The sequence below is a fragment of the Leptonychotes weddellii genome, chromosome 7 (genome assembly GCF_054177405.1).
Source record: "Leptonychotes weddellii isolate Sample4059 chromosome 7, ASM5417740v2, whole genome shotgun sequence".
Classification (NCBI taxonomy): Eukaryota; Metazoa; Chordata; class Mammalia; order Carnivora; family Phocidae; genus Leptonychotes; species Leptonychotes weddellii.
In genome coordinates, this window is record NC_138375.1 from 54,382,400 (window position 1) to 54,407,859 (window position 25,460).

The following is a 25,460-nucleotide window of genomic DNA, read 5'->3' on the forward strand; positions in this document are numbered from 1 at the left end:
GGTGGAAAAGGAAAAAGGGCTGACATTTGCTAAATGTCCTCTTCATGCTATGCATGAGATTGAGTGCTTTGTAAACATCATTTCTTTAACCCCATAAAACTCTATAAGATGGGTATTATTTTTGTCATATGTCATAGGGAAGGAATGTGTAGGGCAGAGAGGTAAAGTAGTTTTCCTAGGATCACAAACCTGGTTAGTGATGGAGGGAAGATCTGAACTCTAAGATCTATCTCAAAGTCTGTATTCTTTCTATAATGCCATCACTTTCATCAAGATTCATGAAGAGAATGTTCTTTATTAACTGTTCACCATGCACCAGGCATTTTTCATGCATTGTTTCATTTTAGCCTTATAGTAATCCTATGAGTTGGGGATTATTACTCTCTGTATTTTGCAAATAAGAAAACCAAGGCTCAAAAAATGTAAGCAGCTTACACAAGGTCCTGGGAACTGATAGAACTAGGATTTGAACTCAGGTCTGCTTATTGCCCAAATCTGAATTCTTAATGCTCTGCTCTCTTACCTTCTCTAGTGGAGCTGACAAGCAGCTTGGAAGGGTGACACATCTCATGTCTTTTCATTTAAGTATCAAGTGGGGGAAGACATCTGAAGCAAAGGTCTCTTAGTTGAGTGTCTCCTATCTCCCACCTTCCCCCTGCCCAGAACTTGGGGTCACAGTTCCATGCATAGATTCAACATGTGCTGAGACAGTCTAACCGTGCATCCTCCTGGACATGATTTGAGGGCTCTAGTGTCACTAGCTTCCCCAGGACAGGTTTGGATTCTCCTCTTGGACCGAGGCCAATTGCTAAGATCAGTAAATATGACCTAAAACCTTCTCTAAAACAAGGGTTAGCAAATTTCTCTGTAAAGGACCAGATGGGAAATATTTTAGTCTTTGTGGGCTGTGTGGTCTCTATGTCATAACTACTCAACTCTGTGGTTGTAGTGGGAGAACAGCCATGGATAATACATAAATGGATTAGCGTGGAAACCAAAGTGGCTTCCCTTTCGGAGAAGGCTGTTGGCTGTATGGCTTGAGAAAGAGAATGGTTTTCCTGAATATTACAGAAATCCTTTCAGTGAGGTTTGGCATTGTGTTCTCTCTCTCTCTCTCTCTCTCTCTCTCTCTCTCTCCTTCCCTCTCTTTCTCTCTGAGGGACTCTCATTTAATGTGGAAATATTCTCCAGAGGTAAAACAATTAAATCCCCAGCATATTAGTATGGACTAAGTTTATCAGAGGGGAACAATTGAACTTGGAATTATATTTTAGCCATTTGTTCTGTGTGAAAGAATCTACCATCAGAAAGCTCCCAGTGTGGTGGGAGGGCTTGGGAGGAGAAGACAGGGAGCTAGAGAGATAAGAGTCCTAAGTACAGGCAAAATGCCATGGAGAGTCAAAGGAAGGAAAGGACACCTGACTGGGGGTAAATTGAATGCTCACGTAGCCTGTCATATATGACATTTGCCTCAAGGGCTCACAGGGAGAGGGGATGATATGAGAAAATATTTCAAGCAAAGGGCATAGAAGAATCTTTGGGGTAGCCAGAGATAATGGTGGGACATGGGTTGGGGTCATATTAGAGTAACTTTGAATGCCAATAAGAGGAGTTTGTGATTCCTTAGTTGGCAGAAATTGCAGGTTCAGGAGAGAGTTTTTGGAGTTATGGTGGTCCTTGGGTAGAATGAAGGGATGAGAGTACTTGGACACCTGAAGAAGAGAGATGAGTAAAGGAGATGGAAGGCAGAGGAAGGGAAGGAGGAACCAGGGAATAAGACCAGTGATGGCTGGTTTTGTTTATTTGGATGGCCATGTTATCAGCTTAAAATGAATAAAGGTCTAGAATAGGCAGATAACGCTCCCATTGCCTGTGCCTGTCGCAGGCATCACTAATCAATCATAGAACTGTTTTCCACTGATCCTGGACACGGCCTTACAATCCTGCCACAGGCAGTTACTTTCAAGCTTTCAGAGTTGGAATGCAAAATGATATCTCTTTGCATGCTCTAACGCTGTGCTTCTCAAACTTAAGGATGCATATGTATCACCTGAAGATCTTAAACTACAGACACTGATTCAGTAGGTCTGAGGTAGGGCTTGGGACTCACCATCTCTAACAAGCCTCCAGGTGATGTGATGCTGCTGGGCAAAGGACCACACTGGAGTCTGGAGTCAAGGAACCCCGAGCAGGGGGTTAACAGACCCAAATACAAACCTCTGTTCTGTTCTCACAAGCTGTGTGACCTTCAACAATTAGTCTGGCTTCTTTGACCTTGATATCCTCATCTATGAAAGGGGGATGACTTACATTAATAACACTGCTCAGTGGAATTGGCAAGATGAAAGGAGACCATGGGGAGATGTGCTCTGTAATTGATTGAGAACTATAAATTCATTAGATGGTATTACTGTTAATATAGAAATGATGATGATGATGATGATGATGATTAAGGACCACTAACCAACTCTTAGCAGGGCCTGAGCCCTGGGATAAGGTTGCAAGTGACAGGCAGTTCTGTTAAGGACCAGGGTGACTACTAACTTCTCATTAGGACCTAGCTGGCAGCCAGCAACCTGAAGTCAGTCATTCAGTAAAACTTGGCCTCAGAAGGGCTGTCCAGGCAGGTCTCACCTGGGACCTGCTATATTTGGAACTGTTCCCACAGCCGACAACATGGTGTGAGCCCTTAACAGCAGGAATCCCAGACATCCAGTGTTTCACTGTCCAGCCGGTCTTGGATGAACATCCAAGGTTCAAGAATAAGCCAGTGCCTGACCAGATAATAAAGTAAGACCCACAGTTCATTGGAAGGAGGGATGGGGAAGAAAATCCCATGGGGCCGCCAAGCTGAGCTAGTGGCAGGACAGGCCCTGGAGCCCTTCCAGTTCTTTTTCTGGGTCAGCCAGCCTTTTATCCCTTTTCCTCTTGGGAAAAGAATCACCTGCCCCCCATTAGCCATCTGGGCTCTGCCCCTGAAAAGGCTGAAGCCAAGAGATGGGAGGAACGAGGCACAGCAAATCCTCAGGAAGCAGCAATGACGTGCACCGAGCTGGAGATGACAGAGAGGTTCCAAGGAATCCATAGCCAGACTGTGGGCTGGGCAGGCGACAGGCAGGGTGGGGACAGAGGGACAGTGCTCATCCTGAGCACGTTCTTCCAAAGGGACATCTTGTCAGCATTTGTTGAGGTTGTGCAATGAACAGCGGATGTGCTCTGGCTATAGGGGCATTAGAGACAGCAGCCGGAAGGTGGGTCTCCATCTGTTCAGAACCAGATCACGAGGTCAGTGATGAGGCCATGAGGCAGGGGTTCTGTGGGGCACCCCTCCGAGCTGCCCAGGTTACCCTCCTCAGACTCAGGTACCCACTATAGCACCTGGGAGGACATTGGGAAGCAGGAGGTCTTTGTGAGAAGAAGGGCCTGTCCACTCAGGGCAAGGCAGTCCACCCCAGCAGCCTCACACCAGGGCAGGAAGCAGAGCAGGTCTAGCTCAACTCGGGTCTGAGCCTCCCCTCACCCTTCAGGCCAATGCTGTGGGCAAAGAATAATAACTATACAGCTGGCACCGTGCCCTGCTGGCCCCAGTGTGAGAATCTCCCTAGAGATTCAGGAAGAGTGATTTGGGGGGTGCTTGGGATACCTAAGGAAATCCGCAGAAGATACTCCTGGGACATGAGGCTAGGACCTTAGGCATATCTAGATCCTTCATTGAGGTCACAGGTGTGCATTAATGCTAAAATCCCAACTCCTTGGGTACCATGTTCTCATAGGACATAAGACTAATCCCGCTAGTCTAGCTTCTAAATCACTTTGCCAGGAGCACCTGATTTTAAATGCTACAACAAGGGTTCTGCCAGACCTGAAGTTTACTGTAATGAGCCTCCTTGGACAGCACAAGGTCAGTTCAGGTTCTGTATCAGCAGCCTGGCATGTTACCAGGAGCTTCTGCCTCTTCCTGTCTTGCAGCTTTTATAAATCCAACTATGTGCAGAAGTTCCACTATTCGCGGCCTGTGCGCAAAGGGACCGTCGACCCTGAGAATGAGTTTGCCGTGAGTATCTCCCCTCCCCTTCAGCAGCCTTGATCATTCTCCCAGGGCCGCCTTTACCAACCAGAGCAGGCACCTGCCAGTGTCAGAATGGGAGGGCATTTGTTCCAAAGCAGAAAGAAGTAAAACTAACATCTGTTAATATGATGACACCCATTCTCCAGTCTTTTCCACTGGGTTTGTTTTCATTTCTTGAGCCTCTCCACTTTCACGATACAGACCAGGCCTTTTCAACCACAGGGCATTTCAGACATTTCCGGAAGGTAGGAACCCTCAGGCTAAGCAGGGGTGTTGATGAAGTCAAACCTTCCAAAAAAATAGTAATAAGAAGCCACAGGGATTTCAGTCCCCAGGATCCCCTGTGTGCTTCCCAGCTAGGATCTGTCTTCTGTTCCCAAAGCTGGCATGAGGAGGTGGCTCTAAGTTTCTCTCCGCTCTTTGCCTTAGACTGTGATTCTTCATATTTTGGAAGTCACTGGCCCTTTAAGAATGTAACACTGTGAACCCTCCCCCCAGACAATGCAGGTAGATGCATTCAATATTGCTTAAAAATCCTGACGATTCAGAGACCCAGATTAAGACTTACTGGGCCTAAATCCAGGGAAAACTTTAACTTCACATTGGGAAAGAATTCTTAAGGATAAGGTGGGAGTATGTTTCTGAGTCTTGCAACATTTATCTGGACTCTGAGTAGATGAGAGGTTTGGGGGCCTGGCTGGGTTCTTGCCAAACTTCTCTGATGGCCAGTTTTCATCAAGTGTGTTGCTTTCCTGTCCTTACCACCCCCTGCTTATGGGACAGTCGATGTGGATCGAGAGAACCTCCTTCATAACTGCATACAAGCTTCCAGGGATCCTGCGCTGGTTTGAGGTGGTTCACATGTCCCAGGTGAGTCTCCAGGCCTTCCGGGCATAGCCAGTCTCGGGAGCCCCTTTAAACTATAAGAAGGGGACAAGCTTTTGTTCAAAGCCTAGAATTCCAATGCAAGAAGGGACCTGTGGTACCATCCAGATCACCTGCTTTCAGATTTCTCTCTTAAGCATCAGACAAGTTTTTCCCCCTGGCAAATGAAACCTACACAAGAATCTTGTAATAAAGCTGATGAATGGAAGCTTCTGTGGCTGGGTGCAGCAGGGAGGCAGGGCCTAGAACACCATGCGCTCAGTCATATCCTCATCTCCTCCTATCTCAGCAGCACCTTGGGGCTCCTCTGCAGAATCCCACTGTGAACCCATTTTATAGTTGGATAAACTGAGGCTCAGAGAGAGGAAATCACACAGAGGCAAAGCTCTGGCTAGACTGCAATTGTTTGAACTCCCCTTGGGGAGATAGCATGTCTTTTGCTTCTCAACACACTTCAGGGCCTCCAGGTGCTTAAACAGCTAAGGATCTTGCAGCTCCCAGGATGCAAAGGGAAGGCCAGGGTGATTATGAGGAAACTTGAAACATGGGGACATATTCAGGGTGTCATTCATTTATTCATTTAATAAATATTTAATGAGTACCCAACACATGTCAAGCACCTAGGGATTTTTCAGTGGCACTTACATTCTAGTGGGGAAGACATACTGAAAAGTCGAAGTAAGTATAATAATGTCATGGTGATAACCAGAATGGGGAAAAATAAAAGAAAAGTGGTGGCGGAGTGCTGCTATATTAAATAGGGTGGTCAGAGAATGCCTCCCTGCCAAAATGGAAGGCCTGGTGGAAGTGAGGGAGTAGTCCACGCAGATATCACAGAGAAGGACATTCTAGCAGCGGGACCAACAAGTGCACAGGCCCTGGGGACGGAACGTGCTTGTGTCTGATTCACGGCAAGTGAGGGTGAGTAGTCGGAACCTGATACCAGATCCTGCAGGACCTCGTAGGCCACCATAAGGACTTTAGCTTTTCCACTGACTGACCTGGAGCCATGAGCAAAGAAGGGACATGGTCTGGCTGACCTTGTCCAGCTGCTGTATTATCAGCTTGAGACCATCCCACTCTAGCCCTTACTGTCCCCCAGCAGCTTGATGGCCCTCCAATCTCCTTTTCACGGGCTTGGCCTAGACCTTAGGGAAAATATCATAATGATGATGACATCAGCAAACTTTTATCAAGCATGTGCTAAACCGTTCACATGCATTATCTCACCTAAACCCCTCCACAGGACTGCAAAGTAGATATTCTTATTCTCCCATTTCACAGATGAGGGAACTGATGTACCATGTGAGTTTATGGGTTATTTAAGCTTTAGTGGAAGAAGTGGGATTTGATTTTCACCTCCTATATCAGACATCTGGACCAGATTCACTCTCTCCTTCCCAAACATGTCCCCAGCCCATCCCGACATCAGTGGCACCCTGGAAAGAAAAAACTATTCGTGCTCTTTACTCATGGGACACATTGGTACATGATAAGCTTTGACAGGTGTCCCAGGCACAGTATCAAGGGCTTTACAGCATTATCCCATCTAATCCTTACAAAACCCTGAGACATATATATTCTCACCAATCCCATTTCTGAGGTGAGGAATCAGAAACTTTCTGCTAATATGTAGCCTCCACCCATTGGCCCTGGCTGTGTCTTATCCTCTGGTGATATTCTGCTCCAGCTAGGCTGTGGGCAGACTGAGGGAGTTCCCACTGTACTCCCTGTCCTCCCCCACCACCGGCCAACCCCTCTATGGTGTTTCTCCTCAAAGCACCCATCACCCCCTAATAGACTACATAATTTGCCTATGGGTCGCTTTTTTTTTTTTTAAGATTTTATTTATTTATTTGAGAGAGAGAGAGAGAGAGACAATGAGCAGGGGGAGTGGGAGAAGGAGAGGGAGAAGCAGACTCCCCGCTGAGCAGAGAGCCTGATGCGGGGCTTGATCCTGGGACTCTGGAATCATGACCTGAGCCGAAGGCAGACGCTTAACCAAGTGAGCCACCCAGGTGCCCCCCATAGAATTTTAAACATGATAACATAATATAATCTCTACTAGAATATAAGCTCCAGGAAGAGAGATTTTTGGCTATTTTGTTCCCGACCCTATCTCTGAGTGCAAAAATTAATCTCGGGTACATAATTGGTGCTCAAGATTATTTGTTAAATAAAGCCATCACTCAGTCACTCAGTTAATATGCAGAAACCCTTAATATCTGAGCTGGTTATCTTGTTTTGTGAACTCAGGATTATGAAGTTAGGAAAGAGCCAACCTTTTTGTTTTGCTTCATTTATCCGGATGCCTTCTGAGAGAAGGGGTTTGGAAAATGTCCCGAAAGTTGATTGGAGTGAACTTACCTGTAATAGCCTCCCTCAGTTGAGTTACCAAGAACTTCAGGATGTCTCAGACATCAAAGTTTCATGCCTGCTGAGTGAGTTCATTTTCAAAAATCTGTTTTTGTCTTATATGAATTGGTATCTTGTTGTCAGTTGTTTCTTGCACGAATTGTCATGACTACAGTACTGTTTGTACAGAGCAGTGTTTTCCGATAGAATTCCAGTGTTGGTTCTGTGAATTGAGGGTTCTTTCCTTGTTCGTGGCCCTGGGAACATGCAGTCTTTACAAGGGGCTTGGAGACCCCTTTCAGCTGGGGCATTAACAAGCTATGTATGTTGGACAAACACTGTATATCTCTGAGCCTTAGTTTTCATTACCTGTAAGATAGAGATTGAAAAACTATGGAATTTCCGAGCTGAAAGGCACTGTACAAGTCATTTAGCCCAAGAGCTACAAATTCAAAAACCTTCCGAACCCAGGAAGATATTGCAAATATGTGAAATAATCCCATTAAGACAGCAGGGCGTGGCGTAGCTGTGGCAAGCTCCCTCCTGTTGAATTAAATCTAAAACATGAGAACACGTGTCTGGGCTAAATGAGAGGCCTCTCAAGGCCCAGTTTGGCCTACAGGTCTGCAGTGTGCAAACCCATGCCTGGTTCTTCTCCAGTGCTGTTATTGGCTTATGAAGTCACTGAAGCCCAGAATGGGACTTGAACTGTTCAAGTCATCAGTGGTAGGAGCAAATTGTAATAATAACTTAGCCTGTCTTGTGCAGCTCATGGGATTCGTAAGAGGATTTAGGAGGGTGATATGAGGGAAATGCCTTTGAAGGGATTACCATCACTTCATCTTTTGGCTGATGTTTCTCCCCCTTAAAACTATTCCAGAGTATTTGCTTCCTGATAATTTAGTTTCCCCTCACAGCAATTTGGGCAAGCATTACAAACCTATACTGCTGATAAGGAAACCAAGACTCAGAAAAGGGGCCAGAGATCCGAGGACTTGACTAAGTCCTAACAACCAATAATAAGCCAAGTTTGGTAGCAGAGTGGGCCTTCTGTGGTGAGAGGAGCTTGCCTTTTGAATCAGGAACCCCTCCCCCATTCCCTCCCTGCTCTGCGGCCATCTGCCCTGGGGCAAGCGACCCCTGTTGTCCAGGGAACAAAAGGAGAGTACCTGGGTGTGGTGTAAGCCCAGCGTGGGCTGACACCTGGGAGGCTGATCAGTAAATGGAGCCGGCCCCATTATCATGATCATTGCTTTTATTCCTGTTATCAGCCCCTGACATCCAGGCCTCCCACCAAATACATAACCCCCATAACTCTGCTGAGAGCTATAAACTCAGCGTAGGTGAGAAACCAAAAGAATTTTCATTCTCATTCTCTGTTCCTGATGGCTATAATGAGGTTAAAGACTTAGAGATTCAAAAATAGCTTCAGAAATGAGGAAAAAAAGCCAATCAATAGGACTTCCCATTTTTAATAATTCACCTTAAATCCTGCGTGTTTCAGATATGCCAGGCTATTGTTGAAATCCAGGGGTGGTGACAGATTTTCCTTAGAACTCAGTCTAGACCTTGGCTTTGTAAAGTCCCTGCGGGGCTGGTCTGTGTGCTTGATGGAAATGAGACCGTGGGTTGTAGCTTGTGGCATATGGACTTCAGCCCCCACCAGCCTGAGCAGCCACCCCCGGGAATTCATTTCCCTCCTTGTACGGGTGCACGTGTGTGTGCGAGCCCATGTGTGCAAGTGCATGTGTGTGCATGTTTGAATGTGTTTGTGTGAATGTGGCAGGGGGAGAAGGAAACAGAGGTGGAGTCTACTCCTGGGGCCTTCGTACGGCGGCAGAGAGCAGCCTTCCTCAAAAGGGTCCAGAAACAAGGGGGTGTGGAGGCTAGGATCTCACAGATCCCACGGAAATGGTTTAGAAAGATGACCAAGAGCATGGCTATAGAGGCTGTCTGTCCTCATACACAATGGTTATAATAATTAGCAGGTGCCAACTGTTAAAGAACTCTCCTATGAGTCAAATGCTGTATTATCTCAAACAACCTTTGCTACATACCCAGTGAGGCAGGCACTATATGACCATCATGTCACAGATGATCCAGTGTAGGGTCCCTTCTGCCAAGAAGTCTTCTCCCGTTACTCGACGCTTCCGTCCAGGCTCTACCCGGCCTTGCTGGCAAGACTTCCCTTCTTAAGGACAACTGCTGGCCTCTGTCCTAACACCAACAAGAATTAATAACAGTGGCTACCAGCTACTCTCTGAAGCAGGTTTTTTATCCTCTGTCCTCATTTTACCAGAGTCAACCCAGGCTCAGAAGGGTTAGAAAATGTGCTCAAGGTCACACAGCTAGAAAAAATGGCAGAGCTGAGATTTATACTTAGTTTTAATTTGTTTAGTTCAAGGGTCCGCAAACTATGGCTTGGGGGCCAGACCCCACTTGCACCTATTTTGGTAAATAGTTCTCTTGTAACAACCAACAACGGGGCTCGTTCATTTACATGCGGCCTGTGGCGGCTTTCTCTCTACAACAGCAGGCTGTGTCCTTGCCTCAGAGCCTAAAAAGTACTTACCGTCTGGCCCTTTTACAGAAAAAGTGTGCAGACCCCCTGGCTCAGTTTTGAATTCCAGATCCCATCTTTTGAAAACCACCCTGTTTTGCCAGTTCCCATTCGATGGCACTCCGTTTATATTGCTTTCTAAGAGGTGTTAGAAAGGGGTTTCGTTTGATCTTCTCAACTAAATCGAGCCTGCCTTGGAGCAGCGACCTTTATACACCAACCAACCTTAGGACCTACTATGAGCCAGGCGGAGTGACCAGATCACCGGCTGCCCACACACCTAGTAGCTCACACACAGTAGGTGCACAACCGGAAGGGCTGAATTGGAGCATGTTTCGCCCAGGTAATAAGAAGAGAAAACCCTCCCTGGAGCATACCGGGCCTCTGAAATCCCAGCAAGGGCCTGAGACTCCCCCTCCCCCGCCTCTTCCTCCCCAGGGAAATGCCTTTCTCACTAAGCAGAAAGTTAGCCTGTCTCTCCCCAGATGGAAGACAGCCCCTAGAACTCACTGATTATAACAAGAGCCTGTTACAGCCCCTTGGGGAGCATTGCCTCATTTGAATTCCAACCCCAAATGAAATCAATACCAATAATTATATCTGTTTTTAAAGCAACGTGCTAAGGCCCTTTCTTCCTGGTGATCTCGTTTTCAACAGACCACAATTAGCCCTCTGGAGAATGCCATCGAAACTATGTCCACAGCCAATGAGAAGATCCTGATGATGATCAACCAGTACCAGAGTGACGAGAGCCTCCCCATTAACCCACTCTCCATGCTCCTGAACGGGATCGTGGACCCTGCTGTCATGGGAGGGTTCGCCAAATACGAGAAGGTGAGGGCTTCCACCCTCCAGCCGCGCCCCCCCCCCAACTGTGGCCACAGAGCGGTGACAGGAGGGCCTGGGGGCAGAGATGTAGCTGCATGTCACTATCTTACTGTGGCTGTGTGTCCCCCAAAGGGACACTTCAGCTTGGTGGGACCTCAGACACCTTCCAGAGTTTCTACAGCCCGTCTCTCATCTCCTTTCCACCCTCAATGCCACATTCTGCCGTAGCAGGAAGGAGCAGGGGCCACAAGGATCCCCTATTCCCCTGGGCATACCCGCGCACCTCTCTCAGGGAAAGGCTCTGGATCGGGGCCAGATGACAGAAGTGCAGGAGCCACACATCCAAGTACCCGTCACCTGTGTGAACCCATCTCTTCCACAGATGCTCGAAATGACCTCTACAAATGGAAAGAAATGAAACCCAGAATCTGTGAAAATATAGAAAGGATAGGAGATCAACTCCAAAATGGGAGTTATAATCTAGGCATCTGGGTCATAAGGTCTCTCCAGAGATGCCCACACATTTTAGCCACAGATTTTATTTTTGAGCCTCCTGGTGTCTACGGCAAAAAGAGAAATGCCAGTGGTTATATGAGTCACATTTTCCACTAGGGGAAAATGCCAATTTCTCAGTAGAGGGACATAGCTTTTCCCAGCATTGAAGTAGAATAAGAAGGCTTTATTTGGCTCTTACCTAGTCCGTACATTAATGGCACAGAGGGGGAAAATGGACTCCTCATTCTAATACATCTCATAATGATTTCCCTATTTATCTTTCCTATGTCCTCCACTGATGTAAAACTAAGAATACAATGCAGTAGTATAATTCAGGGACAGTAATTTCAGTCTCCCAAGCAGTCCTTCTAGCTACTCTTGGATATCCCATTAGTCATCATCAGCAAGCCTTTGTTCAGCCTTGAGGGGTGATAATATATGCCTATGTATGTGCATACACATGAGGACATAAGTCCAGAAAGAGCTAGGGGCTGCCAGGAGCACCCACAGTAAGGGAGGTGATGAGGAGGGCTGGAGCACCACAGCCAAAAGACCTTCCCGCGTGCTTTTCCCTGCGGCAATGCTCCAAAACTTGAAGGAGCATCAGAATCCCAGGCCGGCTTCTCCTTCCAGCCCCCACCCCACCCAGAGGTTCTGATTCAGTGGGTCTGGGTGGGACCCAAGAATTTACATGTCTGACAAGTTCCCAGGTGATGCTGATGCTTCTGCTCCCGGGAGAATTTGAGAAATACTTCTGTGGGGTTTGTGGCCCTTGTCCAGGGGGTTCTGATCTGAGCCTTCAGGAAGAGGAAACAATGTCCGTCCTACAGGGCCCTGCCCTATCCAAATACATGTGACCTCAAGCCTGCCCCCCCAATAGCGTCCTTTTCTAGTAACAGAGAGATCCATTGTGGGATCCAGGCCACATGAATAGGAAACCCCAAATGCCTGCCTGTCCTCCCCAGGCCTTTTTCACAGAGGAGTACACAAGGGATCACCCGGATGACCAGGAAAAACTGAGCCGCCTCAAGGACCTGATTGCGTGGCAGGTAACACACAGCTGGGCCGGGGTGGGGTCACCCTGCCTCCTTCCTGCCCTCTCCCTGCTGCGTCCCCTCTGCTAGCTAGTCTCTGGCTGGCATGGCCAAGTTTAACCCCTTCTCCCGTCCCTTGACTTTTGGCCCTTCTTCTGAATCCACATCTCCCGTGAGCAGGCTCGCACTGGAACTGGGATTTGGGGCACTGCGCCCCTGGGGCGCCACACAGGTGCTGAGCAGCGATGCTGTTCTGCATGCTGCTAAGAATGCACGTGGAATTCAGAAGAGGTGGCTTTTCCCAGTGGGACTGAAATGAAAGCCAGGACCTCCACCTGGCACGCGCCAATCAGATAATAGATTTTGGCCCCCACCCCCACCTCCTAAAGCTGACCCAGTTTGTTGCATATAATGTTCAGATGGATTATCAGGTTTGGAAAATAATTGAGGCCTTCGTTTAGTGGGTTTTTGGTCAAAGAGCCTGCATTCTGCACCTCCAGAGCCAAGCCAGAAAACTTGGAAGGCACTGTCCTTCCTGCCACCCCGCTTGTCTTTGTCTCCCCTCTATCTCTTCTCTCCTTGCACCCCATCTCCTCCCTCCGTGCTTGCTCTCTTTCAGTCTCTGTCTTCCTGTGCCTCTGTCCCTTTCTCCTTCTCTCTTAGACCTCTCTTGCTTCTATCCCTCCTCTGTCTTTTGCCTCCCTCTGCCCCTCACATCTTACTCCTCTCTCCACTTCTCTCCCTCCTTCTCCCTGCCTTTCTCTGGCTCCCTCTCCTATGTTTTCTCTCCCTCCTTCTCTCTCCTTTTATTTCTCTCTCCCCCTCTCCCCTACTCCCTGGAGGCGAAACAATCCACCACCTCCCCCCACCCAGAGGCCTCCAAAGGACAAGACTCCCCATCCTTGAACATGAACCTGCTCTGCAGGGACCACTCAGCGGCCAGAACGCCAGGTGGGCTCCAGAGGGCAGGAGAGAGAGGGAGGCACAGAGCTGGGGACAGCAGTTAACAGCTGCCTATCCTCCCTCCCTCCCTTCTTGCCAGTCACCATGCAAAGAAAAGCAAGCTATTGTGGTAGGGAGTTTTTGTTACTCTAGGGAAATCAGGGAATGAGAAGCATTGGGTGCAGCCTCTTTTCTTAAAATAAGAATTCCTAATTCAGGTCCTTCTCCGCCACTGCCAATTTATGCAAAACGAGGCTTTAAAAATGAAACAGCAAGTGCTGCATAGACACGGTTTCCTGAGTGGATTTTGTGTGTCTGGAATTTTCTCTCCCTTCTTACCTTGTGCCACCTGTGAAACCCAAACATCCCCAAGATCCCCAGCTTCCCGAGGTCATCATGCCCTTTAAATACTCAAATAATGGTATTCCCCCTCACCACCTCCAGCCCGGCAATCAGGAAGGCCTGGCTTTGATTGGGTTCCTTTCTCAGACATTTCTGGGATGCCCCAGGGAGGGCTGGCACCTCACACAAATTTGTTTGGTTGTTGGGTGTCAATTCTCAATCCATATCACTGCCCTGGGCCTCTCCACTGGGCAGGTCTTATCACCTGGTAATGGATCTTCCATGTTGTGTCCACCACAGCCAAAGCACGAACCTCAGCCTCAGAGCACAGCTAGTGCCAGGCTGTGCCTTCTAAAAGAATTCTCTCCAAGTCTTGGAGCTAATGGAGGGACACTAAAAAGAAGGGAGACTTTGAAAGCATGTATTAGCTATTACAGCTTCTAAGAGCCATTAGCTTGGCCTCTTCAGACAGCGGCCCCTGGTGGCCACCTTCTCCGTAACATTTCCTCTCCCCCCACCCCGCCCCCAACAAGCCACCATGTTACAGAAGCCCACTCCCCACCTGGTACCCCCCACTCCAAGGGGGCCATGTCCCTCCCACTCAGAGTCCAGGCACCCTAACTATGGGCACTTAACATTCAAAAGATGTTGCCCTGCCATGGTGAAGGCTGCCTTGTTATAATATTACATACAGGGAATTAGCTCTTCCTTGTCCCTTCTAACCACTCATTCTTGTACCTTGTAGTCACTGAGATCCTCCTGTGTGCCCAGCAACAGAAATAGTGCTGGACAAAATTAGGCCTGCTCCCTGACCTCTTGGAGCTTAATTCTAAATTGGATCTTAGTTTCACAAAGCCAGATACACTTTGGATTTTTCTCAAAGCCTGAGAACTTTCGATTTCAAAGGGGAATGAATGTCCTTGCCCCTAGTCTAGCAACACAACAAAAGCCAAAGCTTGCCAAGTACTTTTTTGTGTTCAAGATTTCACAGATCTCAAGATCGATTGCTTCTTAATTTTTTTTTTCTTTGTAAAGATTTTCTCTATATTTATCAGCGTGGACAGATGTCTACAGTATATTCATCTTTTAAACATGTTCTGAGATATTACAAACAGAAAAGTACACATAGCAAAAATATGCAGTGCATTGATATCACAAAATGTACACCCATATGACCACCACTTGGATGAAGAAGTAGAGTTCTGCCAGGACCCAGAAGCCAGTTTGTGTCTGTAAGCCTCGCCTGTATCATTGCTAGTCTTCGCCATGGCTGACTATTACCCTGCTTGCACAGTAATCATTTCCTTGCTTTTTTACAATAGTTTTTACTACTCAAGCACTCACTCCTAAACACTGGAGTTTACTTGTGCTTATTTTTGGCCATAATACAAATGAAGCCACACAGTATGCGTCCTTTGGGTCTAACTTATTTGCTCAACATTATGCTTGTAAAATTCATTCATCTTGTTGTACATAGCTAACATTCATCCGTTTTCACTGATGTATAATAGTCTGTACAGCTGGATTGTGTAACTCTACCGAAACATATTTATTTCTTTTTCAACTGATGGAGATTTAGGTTGATTGTAGTTTGGGGCTATTACAAGGAATGCTGTTCTGAACATCTTTATATGTGTCTTTGGGGCACACGTTTGCATAATTTCTGATGGGTGTGTACCTAGGCATGGAGTCGGTTATAGTATATGAGAATATCTAGCTCTGGTAGATACTACCAAACTTCAATCAGCATAGGTTAGTTTTGCCTGTTCTTGAATTTCATATAAATGGTATTATACATATGTACTACTACACAGTATCTACTACTGTGTGTCTGGCTTCTTTTGCTCAACACAATGCCTTTGAGCCAGGTTGTTGCATATATCAGAGATCTATGTTTTTCGTTTCCTTCATCCATTATATGAATATACAACATAACAATAACATAACAATGTATTTATCCATTCTCTTGTTGGTGGACATTTGGGTTGCTCTCAGGTTTTGTGTAGTATGAATAAAGTTGCAGTGCACGTTCTGGTTCGTGTCTTTTGGTGAACTTGAGCACTCACTTCCCTCAGTATGTATCTAGTGCTAGAATTTCCAGGTCAAGCATCTTTAGCCTTGCTGGATACAAAGAAACAGTTTTCCAAAGAATCAGCTTTGGCTTCCTCAATCCTCTCTGCTGTAAATTTGTTTCCTTTGTCATCCATACCTACTCTCCCTTATATTATGTCCTTCCTTTTACTCTTGTGGGATTTAATTTGCTGTTCTTTTACTAACATTTTGAGATGGATGCCTAGATAATTGACTTCCTGTCTTTGTTAGTATGTAAACCTCAAGCTATAAATGTATCTCCGTTCTTTAATGATATCTTATTAGTTTTTATATGTGGGATTTCTATTATCATTCCTCTTTTTTTAAATAAGATCTTTGTCTTGTTTCATAGATGGAGGATCTTTTCTGTTTCTATATATTAATTAAACTTTTTAAAAATAATGTTTCCTTAGGCCCTCTTTATTCTCCCTGTTTTTTCTAAGTTAGTTCATTTCTTCCTCCCTTCCTTTGTTCCTTCCTTCCTTTTTTCCTTCCTTCCTTTTTGCTTTCTTTCCTCTCTGTTGGTTCTAATCTCTGTCTTTCATACTGGAAAGCCTCCTCCAATGTCTGGCGATCTTCATAGTTAAGACTGAGGCACGAAAGAGCTGAGTGAAACTCTATGTGCATGGGTGATAGCTTTGTCAACTAGATGGCATCACTATATGGTAACTGAGTGATCCACAAATGCCATTCACTTTCTCCAGCTACACATCTTTCAAACATAGGAATGGTAATCCTGGCAATGATGCTGCTGGAATCTGGGACTTGGGGAATGAAGGGCTTCCTGTCAGTGTGCAGACTTCCCCTCCAACCCCCATTTCCAGTCTGGCTCCTCATCCCTGCCCTCCGTTGTGCCTGGTACCCTCGAGCCCAGAGCTCCTTGTTCTAATTGTTCTAAAGGATAAGCTCCTTCTTCTTGGGGAAATGGAAAAATACAACACTTGGCCACAGGGTGAAGTGATGAGGACCTGGAGATCTAACTGCTCCTGTCACAGAACTTCAACCTATCCCTCTGTGTTGAGCTCCTCAAATCACCCTGACTTTTCTGGGGTACCTACTGCCTCCAATCCCTAAGTCCCTCATAGGTTCCTTGAGGCAGATTGGCCTCTTTGTATCATTAACCCCTTCCTCTGCTCCGGGAGGTCTCTTGCCATCCTCCATCCACTGGACATGGTGTAGGTCAAATAAGATTTCAGTTGCTCACTCACCTTGTCCCTTCAGGGATATCTCCCAAAGAAGGATGCAGCAGTGTCCTTATGTCACCATCATGGAAATGTTGATTTTTTTTCTTCAAAATAATCTATATTCTACCTCTTTGTACCCCTAGTTATGTCTCGCTGGGGCCACATCACTAACTCTCTCAGCATTCCTTCTAGTAGTGACCACCATGGCTCAGCTGCTCTTCCTTCTAGCTACTGTTGAGACAGCATCCCATTGACCTCCTTTGTTGATAAATGAGTTTAACTCCCTCACATCTGTCACCTCATCCTCCCCCACCTTCCCAAGGCTTTTACATCACCTTTTAAAAATTCCCTATTGGCCAGTACCTTAATGTATTAACACTTCCCTGTCTTTCTTCAGCAGCCACATAAAGTATCACCAGACCTCCCATGTTATAAGACAAGGCTGTGTCATTCCTCCTTTTCCTTTCAGCCCTTCTTTTCTTCTATCCCCCAGCTTCTGACATTCATTCTTTCCCTTTGCATTGCCAAGAGCTTCTTGGGCAAGGCTTTAGGTGAGCACCAAGAGCTTCTTCCCTGCTAGCTCCACACCCTGTCCCTCAGTAGATTCGTTAGGGGAAGATTTTCCCAAACATACAGCCTCTAATGGGGGTCCGATCCTCCTAGGGGACAAGGGTGGCCAGAGGTGTTTCTCCCCTTCCAGAGTGAACCCCAGGGCTGCAGCTTCCCCATTTCCCAGGGCTGCCGACCCTGTGTGAAGGTCTCAGAGGCCCCAGTGCCCTCGACAAGTTCTGAGCAGGCCAGTGTGACTTCACCAACCTTCACGGGCCAGGTCCCAAGCTGCAGCCAGGAAGCCAGCCTGTGGCTCATCATCTACCACCTTTCTCTCCAGATCCCCTTCCTGGGAGCTGGGATTAAAATCCATGAGAAAAGGGTGTCAGAGAATCTGCGACCCTTCCACGACCGGATGGAAGAATGTTTCAAGAACCTGAAAGTGAAGGTGGAGAAGGAGTATGGTGTCAGAGAAATGGTATGTGTGGTCCCCGTGGCTGGAAGGGGTGAGACTGGTGGAGTGTGGTGTGGGGAGCGGGGCAGTGGGGATGCGAGCTGGCAGGGACCCAGCAAAGGAACCTGCCCTGGAGGAAGACCTGATCCAGGGGAACCTTCCTGTAAACATGGTCCCTCACGGTCACCCCCAGACAAACCCCAGGTGCACAGTGAGCCCTCCCCACTTAGGGACTGCCGAAGCACCGAGTATGTGCCCAGTCTGATCTCAGCACTTGGTGTCTACGACTTGTTAAGTCCTCACAACACGCCTGGGAAGTAGGAATGATTTTCAACTCCTCGCATCTCTTTTGGAGGTTCAGAAGTGTTAAGTAACTTGCCAAAGGCTACATAACAAGTGAGTACAGGACAGAATTTTCACCTGGCTCTGTTGGCCTCCAGAGCAAGTGCTTTGGGCCACTAATGGGCTCTGTGACATAAAGAGGCCAGTGGCCTGGTGCTCACAGGGACATCTTTATCCTCCTCCCCAGGAAGTGGAATCCTGAAACATCAAGGCTGTGCGGTCCTGTAGAGGCCATGTGGCTCAAGCCTCTTATTCTATAGATTAGAAAACTGAGGCCCAGAGGGGGTCATGAGTTCCTAAAAGAGTGTAGAGGTAACCCGGGCCTCTTGTTTTCTGACCCAAGTTTTTCCACGAAACGAGTTGTGTCTTCCAGCCATGACATGACACTGCACTGCAATTCTGTTAACTGTTCAGAATTGGGTCAGATCTCACAGGTTAAGGGCAGATTCCTCTATAAGGCTGCCCTCTCTTCAGGCACTGGGGTTCCCAAGCCCCTGCACTTCTGACCAACTGGTTACAAATTTGGGGGTTCCTTCTACCCCTTCGGGTTCACAGAATTCCACAGAAGTCAAGAAAGCACTATGCTTACGATGACAGTTTTATGGCAAAGAATACAAATTAGGACCAGCCGAATGAAGAGATGCAGAGGGTGAGGTCTGGGAGGGTCCCAAACACACAGCTGATGTGCCCTCAGGACATGTCACTCGCCCATCCATGTACAGTTACCCACCAGGAAACTCACCTTAGCTGGGGTGTTGGAAGTTCTTACTGGGGTTTTACTACATAGTCATGAGGGGGTGACTCATTGGCCACCTGACTGAAATCTGTCCCAAGCCCCTTCCCCTCCCTAGAGGTAGAGCATCTATCACCTGGGGCAAAGCCTGACCCTGTAACCCCACAGTTGGTCCCTCCGGCCTGGCCTCCAGCCTGAGTCTTCTCATGAGTATCAGGGGCCCCCACGAAGAATGAGGACACTCCTGTCCCTGGGGACATCGCAGGGGTTACGAGGTCACCTCCCAGGAACAAGGAAGGAATAAAGGCCAGCCCAATTCTTTTCTAAAACAACAATGCCCTCGCGTCAGCCGCCAGGAATTGTGCGGCCACCCTGCTCTGCGCAGCAGCTGAGCCCTGTTCAGGTGGAGGAGGCAGCGGGAAGGGGACACCACAGGAGCCGGCCCATCCAGCCCGAGGGCCTGCTGCTAACCTCCCTGCTCTCCCCACCTGCAGCCCGACTTCGAGGACAGGCGCGTGGGCCGCCCACGGTCAATGCTGCGCTCCTACAGGCAGATGTCTATCATCTCCATGGCTTCCATGAACTCTGACTGCAGCACCCCCAGCAAGACCACCTCTGAGAGGTCAGTGCCTGCCCCGGGAGCCCCCTGCACTCCTGCCCCTCCGCCCCCGGCCCCCAGCAAAGCCTTGCTGTTCCTCCTTCTGCCCCAGAGCCCACCCGTCTACCACCTCCGTACCCTTATGTCTCCAAGCCTTTCCCTAGCTGGTGCCTCACTAAAACCCTCACGGCCACACTGTGACACTGCTCTTCTTAGTGCCACTGAGAGGGGTCATTTGAGGCCCAAGCCCAAGGTGGCTTTTCCTGAGGCCCTGGCAGGGCAGCCATGGCTGGCACTCTCCCAGCCTGGCCATCTCTGCAGCCAGACCTCCCCCCACCACCCCCAGCCTGCCTCAGTCTGGCTTCTCCTCTCCTCTATCCGGGTGCCGCCCCCCAACTCCCCACTGCAGAGCTGCCCCTCCTGCACCCCCCCATCCCTCTGCAGGGGAGGAAGTTTCTCCCTCACCCCACGAAAAGCCTCTCCCCTTCCGCCGTCCTGGTGTCTTCCGCTCCCCCCAGCCCGACTCCACTACCCTGAGGACGTGGGAACGTGAACCGGGAACTCTCCGCGTGCAAGACCATGCTAAGGGGCCCTCAGGCCTCATTGCGTGGCTGCCCTGCAAGGTCCTGCAAACACCTGCATTTACTGGAAGGAAAGAATGGCTCAGGGAGGCTGAGTGATTTGCCAAAGGCATTCAGTAAAGGGTGGCAGTGTCGGATTTGAATCCAGAGCCACATCTTAACAAGTGTCTCTCCTCACTGCCAGTCTTTCTTGCTTATGGCTCACCTCCTTCAATTTCATTTTACTCTGTATTTTGAATGTTTGCAAATTAAGCAAGTGGCTCCCCAAACTCTACCAGCTTAGCTGATCTACCCCCGGCCCCTGTAGTGACAACTCAGCCAGCCTCAGTCCCTGCAAGGCAGTTCCCCTGAAGCTCTAACTGCAGTTTCTACTGCTACCCCTTGTGCCCTTCAGCTTTGATCTGGAATTAGCAACCCCTAAGACTCCAAAAGCAGAGCCAGTGGAGATGATCTCCATGGGGAGCACTCTGCCGGAAGTCAAGCTGCGGAGGTCCAAGAAGAGGGCCAAGAGGAGCAGTGTAGTGTTTGCGGACGAGAAGGCAGCAGCCGAGTCGGACCTGAAGCGGGTGAGCAGCCCTGGCAGGATGCCTCTTACACCATTAGCACATCTCTGCTGTACACCAGGCATGTTATCCGGGGCCCTCAGACAAGGTCGCATTTGAGCCTCACGTTTGCAGTGAAGTAGCTGATGCAGAGGCAGAGTCTGAGGAGCAGGGAGGCGAAGTGCCGCAGGTGTCCACACAGCTGACGTGACAGAGCTGGGATTTGAACCCTGGCTGTTAGACTCCAGCCCGTGCGTGTCTTTCCCACCATGCGGCCAACGGGAGAAGCTGCCTGTGGCATTCATAGAGAGAGAGCAGCCCTCCCACTGCTGGGCTGGGTGTTTCTACATCTCCAGCCCGTGTCCCTAGCCCAAGGGCCATTCCAACCTCTGACATCTCAGCCCCTGCTGGGCTCCTCCAGCGAGCCAGGAGCCCAGCTGCAGATGCAGAGATGGACTCTCACTGCCCTGACTTTGAGAGTTTTTGTCTTACAACTAATAACTATTTAATAATGAAACTTGGTGTCATTGGGTGCAAATCTTAGTTTCCCCTGAAAGAGAAGTTTGTTGAAGACATTATTAGAGCCTAGGAAGGGGAGAGGGATTAACTGTACTGGCAAGGGAGGGGTGCGGGATGAAAGGGCAAGGGTCGAACTAAAATGCCTTCCAGTAAAGAAAAGATCCGCCACACACTTCCCTGTAGACCTCGGAGGCTACTCTTGCCAGGGGACAAGACTGGAAATAAGTCCTCCATGTTTTACAATTCGAGGGGGTATCATTTACATGATTGTCTAAATGAATGTCTCCCAACCCCTGGAGTTATAGAGTATGCAACCTATGCAACCGTACATGACAGCCTGGCATGGAATGATACAAAAAAGAACAGTCAGCTTGAAACTAGGTACACAGAAGCCTTGCCAAGCCCTTAGCACTGATTTTTCAAGGCCAGGAGCTGTCTGATGCTAAGCCTCTGTGGTATGTGTGTGGGTGGGTGGGTGGGTGGGTGTGTGTGCATGGTGTGTATGCCTGTGTATATGCATGGTGTATTTATTCAGCTTTCCAGGAAGCACGAGTTCATGAGTGACACCAACCTCTCGGAGCATGCAGCCATCCCCCCCAGGGCATCCATCCTCTCTCAGATGAGTTTTGCCAGTCAGTCCATGCCCACCATCCCAGGTATGCACCCTGCCACCAGCAGCACCAGAAGGTACAGAGATAGCAGGGCTACCAGCCTGGGGGGTGGAGGGTGGGTGAGGACTGTATCTATGTAGCAAAGGGGCCAGGCATCCTGGGGGCAAGAGGTTCTGCTCAGAGGCCCCCTGTCCTCTGAGCTCTCACCACACCACACCACACACACACACCCTTTTGTAGGGGAAACTGACCTGCAAGCTCCACCTGGGGCTGGGCTGGAGGCCTGTTGTCCCTCTGGTCCTCAGGATTCACTGGGAATCCACTTGTCAAACCAGGTAGCCCTGCATTCTCAGTTAGCCCGGCCCCCCCATGGGCCAGAAGCCCTGCGTTTCCTTCTTTGACCTGGAACACTATTTCTGGAACTTGTAGAAATTGCCACCACACCTTCTAGTCGTAGAGCGTTTGATTCATAGATGCTACCTATTTCCGCCACCACTCCTTCATTGTCCAGGGAGGAGGTTAGCAGCACACAGATGGCCGTTCCTACGTCACAGAGGGGGATTCTGCCACCCTGATGGAGACGGGCACACCTGAGGTCCCTGCGTCTGACGTGCCGCTGTCTGCAGGGCAAGGGCAGGGAGGGCAGGACAGACCCGTGCTGCCCTGTGGAGCTCGGCAGGCCGATCGCAGCAAAGACACCTGCCGTTTCTTGAGTGCTGACCCCACCAGGCCCTGTGCTAAATTCTTCATCTTTGATTTACACCTCAACACCCAGCTATGAAGTAGATGATGTCATTAGCCCCACTGTGTGGATGAGAAAACTGAGGTACTAGCAATGTCAGTCTCCCACACGTCACCAGCTAGGAAGGGGCAGAGGCTGAGTGTAGGCCAGGCCCTCTGCTCCTGGAACAATGCCCTTGACCCCTGCCCAGCCACACCAGGCAGGACAGCCCCTGAGCTATGGCATCTGGCCGGACACACAGTCGTGTCACTGTCATCTGCTCACACCACCACAATACCCTGGAGGTCTGTGCTCTTGTCCACATGTTACCAGTGTTGAAACCGAGCATCAAGAAGTAGCGAGTAGGCAGGTCTGCGTGTCTGCGAGCTGCGAGCTGTAGCTACCAGTTCTCTCCACCAGCCCCTGCCTTGGGGAAGATGAGAAATCCACGCTCCCAGTGTAGAAAGAAAGGTGAAGGAAGAGTGAGCTCACATGGTCTCCCCACCTTGGGGCAAAAGGCCACCTTCCCTGAGGAAGTCAGGGCCCCAGCGGCCAGGGGGCTTTCCCCCAGGTCCCCCACATTTCTGGCTCAGAAGCCCTGACAAGACTATGATCGGGCCAGGCGCAGGCCCCTGCCGGGTCGGGGGGAGGGGGGTTGGCAAGCCATGCCCAGGAGGACAGCTTCAACAGCCCCCTTCAAGCAACAAGCAGTCCTTCCCGCCTCCTCCTGGCACCGTGACGTGTCCTCCCTGGTTTCTGTCTCTGTCCCCCAGCCGGTCTCCTGCCTGCCTCCCCCACGTCACCCTCCTGTCCCTTGGGCACTGCCTCTCCTCCGCGCACCCACTCACTCCCTCTCCCGGCTCTCCTTCCAGCCCTCACGCTCTCAGTGGCAGGCATGCCTACGACGGATGACGCCAACTCGTCCCCCCGCCTCAGCCAGACCTTCTTCCCTCTCTCGGACGACAAGAAGACACTCAAACGGAAGAAAGTAAATCAGTTCTTCAAGACGATGGTGAGGACCCAGATGGGTGGAAAGACAAGCGTATGTGGGGGGTGGGGGTGGGAAGAAAGCAACGCAGAGAGAGGAGAAATTGGGGGTGAGGAAGGAAGGCAAGTATGTGTGCGCATGCACACGCATGCATGTTTGCACACTCCCCGGGAGGCATGGTCAGGGCCTGCAGGGGTTGCGACACTAGCCAGAAATGCCCCCACCGCAGTTCTCCTCTTGGGCCCTGGTCTCTGAGCAGGACTGACCCCAGCTGGGCTGCAGGAACGTGCCAAGGGGAGACACAGGGCCCCTGGGACCTCAGGACCGGTCACCATCCTTTGCCTAAGTTGCCCTTTGGTGCACCTGTCAGAGCCACAACAGCTGGCTATCTTTGGAAGCTCAAAGTTCTTTTTAACATTTTTTTGGAGGAGCTTTCCTATTCAACTTATATTACAGAATCCTACTAATTAAAAGTGAGTTTCCAAGCCCTGACTTTTCAAGTCCCGCCTCCTATTGTTACTTGTCAGTCTTTACTCAAGATTAAAAAGGAGTCCCGTTGACACTTCTGATCCTCAAGATGATATAAACCGGAGCTCGGCTACTATAATAATCACAAGTTTACCGTGAGCGTGCAGTGAGTCAGGCACCACGCGGAGCACTTTCCAGACCTTGTCCAACGTGACCTGCCACCACCCCTGGGAGGAATGTACAGGGCTCCCGGAGTTAGGGGAGTGACTGGCCTGGGTCCCCACAGTGCAGGAGACCACAGAGGCTGTGTTTGAACCACAGTGGGCTACCACCTCCCTGGGCATGGTCAGGGTCATGCTACCTCGCACTCACGGGGCTTTGGGCGGGGATCCTTGTGACTGCAAGGGGGAAGCCCCGCTTCGGCACTCATGAGAATCCCATCCCGGGGGTGTGTGTGTTTATTTTCTTTTCCCACAAAGCTGGCCAGCAAATCCCCTGAAGAAGGCAAGCAGATCCCTGACTTCCTGTCGTCGGACCTGTGAGCAGCTGCTGACCGGGGCCGCACAAGGGGAGCCAGAGAGAGGACTTTCTGGAAGAAGAGAGACACGGTGGGACATTGAGGTCTCAAACAGTGGGGAGACCTCCTGCCAGTTGCCCTCCCTCAGAGGGAACAAGGGCTGATCTGGCCACCCCCGTGATGTGGGTGGCGGGTGAGAACGCCCCCCGCCTGGATTTGGAGCCAGCAAAGATGCTCTCTCCCGCCACGCTCTCCCCAACATCCTAGGCGCATCTTTTTATTACCCGGTTTCTTAAGTATAAGGAGCTGTATTTTTATTTCATTTTTTCAAGTCCTAGCACTTAACAGAAAAGCCTTTTAAATATTCTTTTATTTTATTTTTGGTTAATAGTTTTGTACTTTACATTTTTTAATACAACCAGCCAGTCATTTTCCTAGCTGATCTGCTCCAAAGTGTTGCTGTTTTCTTACCGACAATAAAAATGGGTGCATGGCTCCAGTCAGCCTTATTGCATAATTCCATCAGCAGCGTCCCTGCAGCCTGGAGAGAGTGGGAAGGCAGGCCATCCAGGGCCTGCCGTGATGGTGAGGGGCCTGGCTCCAGCCTGTCAGAGTGCCAGATTTGCCCTCCTTGTCCATGCCACCCCCAGGAGTCTTCTCCATGATTCCAGTTCCTTAGGGGCTGAATGCTGGGGTGTAGGCAAGCCAGAAAATCTGCCACAATCTTCCTCAAGGTGATCTTCATATTACCTTTTTCCCCTTTTGGAAACAGAAAATCCACTCAACCAAATGCTCAAGAGTTAGGTAAACAGTGGACAAACGGTCTGGCCTTTGGATTTTGTCATCCAGTCAGAAGTGGTAGCTTTTCTTGGAGGAATGCCAGGCTTCTCAGATGAGACCCAAGGGAGGTGAGGAGCTCCTCCGGGCAGAGAAGAGAGCATGGGAGCAGAGTCTCACCAACATAGCCCAGGGGAACTGTGCAGGGAGAGGTCTTGGCAGAGGCTAAGGACTCCATCGGGGAAAGATGTCAGTATTTTGGTGGATATTAAGTA

The 25,460-nt window shown here is 49.3% G+C and overlaps 1 protein-coding gene across 1 annotated transcript in view; it reads left to right on the forward strand.

Moving 5' to 3' along the window:
* DOCK2 (dedicator of cytokinesis 2) overlaps window positions 1–24,911 on the forward strand; it is a 386,690-nt gene extending 361,779 nt beyond the window's left edge. The window contains exons 39-49 of the mRNA XM_081825805.1: window positions 2,709–2,790; window positions 3,970–4,054; window positions 4,853–4,939; window positions 10,527–10,703; window positions 12,158–12,241; window positions 17,675–17,812; window positions 19,358–19,485; window positions 20,437–20,608; window positions 21,639–21,759; window positions 23,308–23,447; window positions 24,371–24,911. Of these exons, the coding sequence (XP_081681931.1) occupies window positions 2,709–2,790; window positions 3,970–4,054; window positions 4,853–4,939; window positions 10,527–10,703; window positions 12,158–12,241; window positions 17,675–17,812; window positions 19,358–19,485; window positions 20,437–20,608; window positions 21,639–21,759; window positions 23,308–23,447; window positions 24,371–24,433 (1,277 nt within the window). The 3' untranslated portion in view covers window positions 24,434–24,911. The remainder of the gene's footprint in view (window positions 1–2,708; window positions 2,791–3,969; window positions 4,055–4,852; window positions 4,940–10,526; window positions 10,704–12,157; window positions 12,242–17,674; window positions 17,813–19,357; window positions 19,486–20,436; window positions 20,609–21,638; window positions 21,760–23,307; window positions 23,448–24,370) is intronic.
* Window positions 24,912–25,460: the final 549 nt, after the last annotated feature.